At 62.9% G+C, this 2,690-nt stretch overlaps 1 protein-coding gene across 2 annotated transcripts; it reads left to right on the top strand.

The window, feature by feature from the left end:
- Positions 1 to 225: 225 nt before the first annotated feature.
- On the top strand, positions 226 to 2,684 carry RITA1 (RBPJ interacting and tubulin associated 1). 2 transcript variants are annotated; one of them, XM_045296778.1, is made up of 4 exons: positions 226 to 280; positions 731 to 861; positions 1,368 to 1,709; positions 2,052 to 2,684. In XM_045296778.1, the coding sequence occupies exons 3-4, from the start codon at positions 1,405 to 1,407 to the stop codon at positions 2,560 to 2,562; spliced, it is 816 nt and encodes a 271-aa protein (XP_045152713.1). In that variant the 5' UTR covers positions 226 to 280; positions 731 to 861; positions 1,368 to 1,404; the 3' UTR covers positions 2,563 to 2,684. The 2 variants fall into 2 exon arrangements, with proteins under 2 accessions (XP_045152713.1, XP_004709605.1); XM_004709548.2 differs by lacking the exon at positions 226 to 280 and having other exon boundaries at positions 393 to 861.
- Positions 2,685 to 2,690: the final 6 nt, after the last annotated feature.

Below are 2,690 nucleotides of genomic sequence, written 5' to 3' on the forward strand. Positions count from 1 at the left end.
ACCAACCGCGCACCCGCTGGGGGGAGGTCCGGTCTACGCGCTCCGCCTGCGCCCTCGTCCCCTCCCGCAGTGCCTGGCACAGACACTCCTGGCTGGCCGGGGGGTTGGGGCGGACGGGGGTGCACCTGCTCCCGGCTTTGGTAGGGCCCCAGGGCCGTCAGCAATGGAGGACCCCCCCCCGGGCAGGAATAGTTCCGCCCGCCTCCGCCCCGCCCACTGCGCGGGGCGCGTTGTTGCGTGCGCGCGCCGAGAGCTGGTCGCTAGGGCCTGGTGGTCCCGGGTGAGTGAGGCTGCGCCGGGGCCCGGGTTCTGCAGGGTGGACCCACTGCGGTCACTCGCGCCCCGGGCGCCCCGTGGGGAGGCAGCGCGCGAGACGGGGGCTAGGGTCGGATCGCCAGCCGAGAGACCCCCAGCTTAGAGAATCTTAAGAACGCGGAGACCTGGTTGCGCGCACAGGCTCTCTCGGGTCAAAAAAACCAAAAAGGGGTTCCGGGGATTCAGATTCGTGGCGACCCCGTGTGTCCACAGGGTCGAACTGCACCGTGGGGAGCCTCGGCTGTCATCTCTACGGGAGCAGATCATCAATCTATTCCCTTGCGGCGCAGCTGCGTGGGTTTAGCTGCCAACTTTTCTGTCGTCAAGCGCAAACCACTTGCAAACCACTTTCGCGCCACCCAGGGATCCCTGTCATCTCATCCAATGCGCAAATTCTCTTTCCACCACTCCCTAGGCGTGGCCCACACTGTGACCTCCCTTAGCGCCTGGATTGTGGCGTCTGTGAAGTGCACAGAGTCGAAGCTACTTGACGGGGGCTGTGGGGGAGATTAAATGAGAGGATGCTTGTCTACCACTTTGCAGGAGGTAAGCTCGCTCATTCACCCACCTTTATATATATGTATATGTATATACACCCGCCTGCCAGTCCCTGCCCTTGTAAATAGACACAGTGACCCCCGCCTGCACAGGCTGCCTGCCATACTTTCCTGTCCAAGGTCCACCGGAACATGACCTCTTCATGCCCTCTTTTCCATCCTACCCAAATAAAACAAAGCAATCCCTTTGGATGGAGTAGAACTGCCCGCATGGGTTTCCAAGACTTTCCCAGTCGCTGCTGTCCTTGCTGTTAGCAGCGCTGCCCTTACGTAAGGACTTACTGACCACTCAGCTGTGTGCAGGCAAACAGTCCCTTCATTCAGTTAATTCTCTCTCTCTCATTCTCACATACACACCATCATTATAATAATTAGAAGCACAGCAACAAATTGTCCTGGGGTTGGCAGCCCTGAGAGACCCAGTCAGGGGAGTCAGTGGGGTCGGGAGCTGCTGCTGTGGCCCTCATGCTGACCTGATGTCATCCCCTCTCCCAGGCAGGGACTGGCAGACAGAGCCCGCCCACTGTAAGCCATGAGGGCCCCCCCAGTGCTGGCCGTCAGCGGGATGCAGACCATCCGCCGTCAGCACAGCTGCCACCGGGGTGGCCAGCGGCTCAAGGCCAGGGCGTCCTTTGTGGATGAGACGCTGTTTGGTAGCCCTGCGGGGACCCGGCCCAGCCCACCGGACTTCGACCCGCCGTGGGTAGGAAAGGCCAATGGAGCCGGGAGGCTGAGTGGAAGGGTGTCTCGGGCCTCGGACGCTAATAAGAGCTGCGAGAGCACCCCACCCAGGGGCAGCACCCCAACACTCACACCAAGGAAAAACCACAAATACAGGTACCTGTGGGGGGGCTGGGCCCAGCACTCACTTCAGCCACCTGCAGCTCGCCTTTGTGGGACCTGACTAGCCAGATCTTCCAAGGGCCCCTGATGAGGTGGGGGCCCCCAGAAACCAAAGCCCTTTGAGAAGGATGTTCCTGGTCCCGGTACTGGGCTTGTCCCAGGGATCATAGCCGCATAGGCTTGGGACTCGGGGTAGGTTACAGGGGAATGGGGTGGGGAGGGCCGTACTAGGCTGGGCAGCAGGGCTTCCAGGGATGTGCAGGCAGTCCCCTATGCTGCTGGGGGTGCTGTGCCGGGGGGCTAAGATGCCAGGGACCTCTCTCTGCCCTCTGCCAGGCTGGTCGGCCACACTCCGTCTTACTGTGATGAGTCTCTATTCGGCTCCCGGACCGAGGGCGCCGGCTGGGAGGCCCCATGGATGGCCAAAGGCGATGCTGCCAAGCTCCAGGCCCTCTTCTGGACACCCCCTGCCACTCCCAGGGGTAGCCACTCGCCCCGGCCTAGGGAGACCCCTCTTCGGGCCGTCCACCCAGCTAGCCTCGCCACTACCCATCCCGGTGCGGTGGCTGCGGCAGACTCCTGTAAGCTACCTTTGGCGGGGTTTGGAGCTACAGAGCCAGTGCGACGGCCACGTTCCCGGTCCCTCACCCACCTGACTGTTCCCGGCACCTCTCGCCCGCCCACCAGTGTCCCCCATGCCAATGGGCCTCGGGACCCCAGGCCTCCCCTGTCCGGAGTAACCTCCCGGAGCCCCCTGACTCCCAGGGCTCCTTGTATCAGCACGTCAGCACCAGCCACCCCCCGGCGAGGTGGGGCTCCCCAGAAACCAAAGCCCCCTTGGAAATGAGGTCCTTGGCCCTGCCATTGGGTTTGCCCCAGGGACGGGGTGGTGTGGAGGGGCAGGGGGCCCAGTGCCATCACCCCTCTGCTGGCAGGCTGCAGTGGCTCCCTGCTTCGTAGGTTCCCTGATGTGGA

Source organism: Echinops telfairi, unplaced genomic scaffold (genome assembly GCF_000313985.2).
Source record: "Echinops telfairi isolate 266 unplaced genomic scaffold, ASM31398v2 ScPeMD7_7412;HRSCAF=8450, whole genome shotgun sequence".
Classification (NCBI taxonomy): Eukaryota; Metazoa; Chordata; class Mammalia; order Afrosoricida; family Tenrecidae; genus Echinops; species Echinops telfairi.

Coding starts and splice junctions, on each gene's coding strand:
- RITA1 (XM_045296778.1), top strand. CDS start 1,405: ATGAGGGCCCCCCCAGTGCTGGCCGTCAGCGGGATGCAGACCATCCGC. Junction 1,710..2,051: donor AGGAAAAACCACAAATACAG/GTACCTGTGGGG, acceptor GCCCTCTGCCAG/GCTGGTCGGCCACACTCCGT.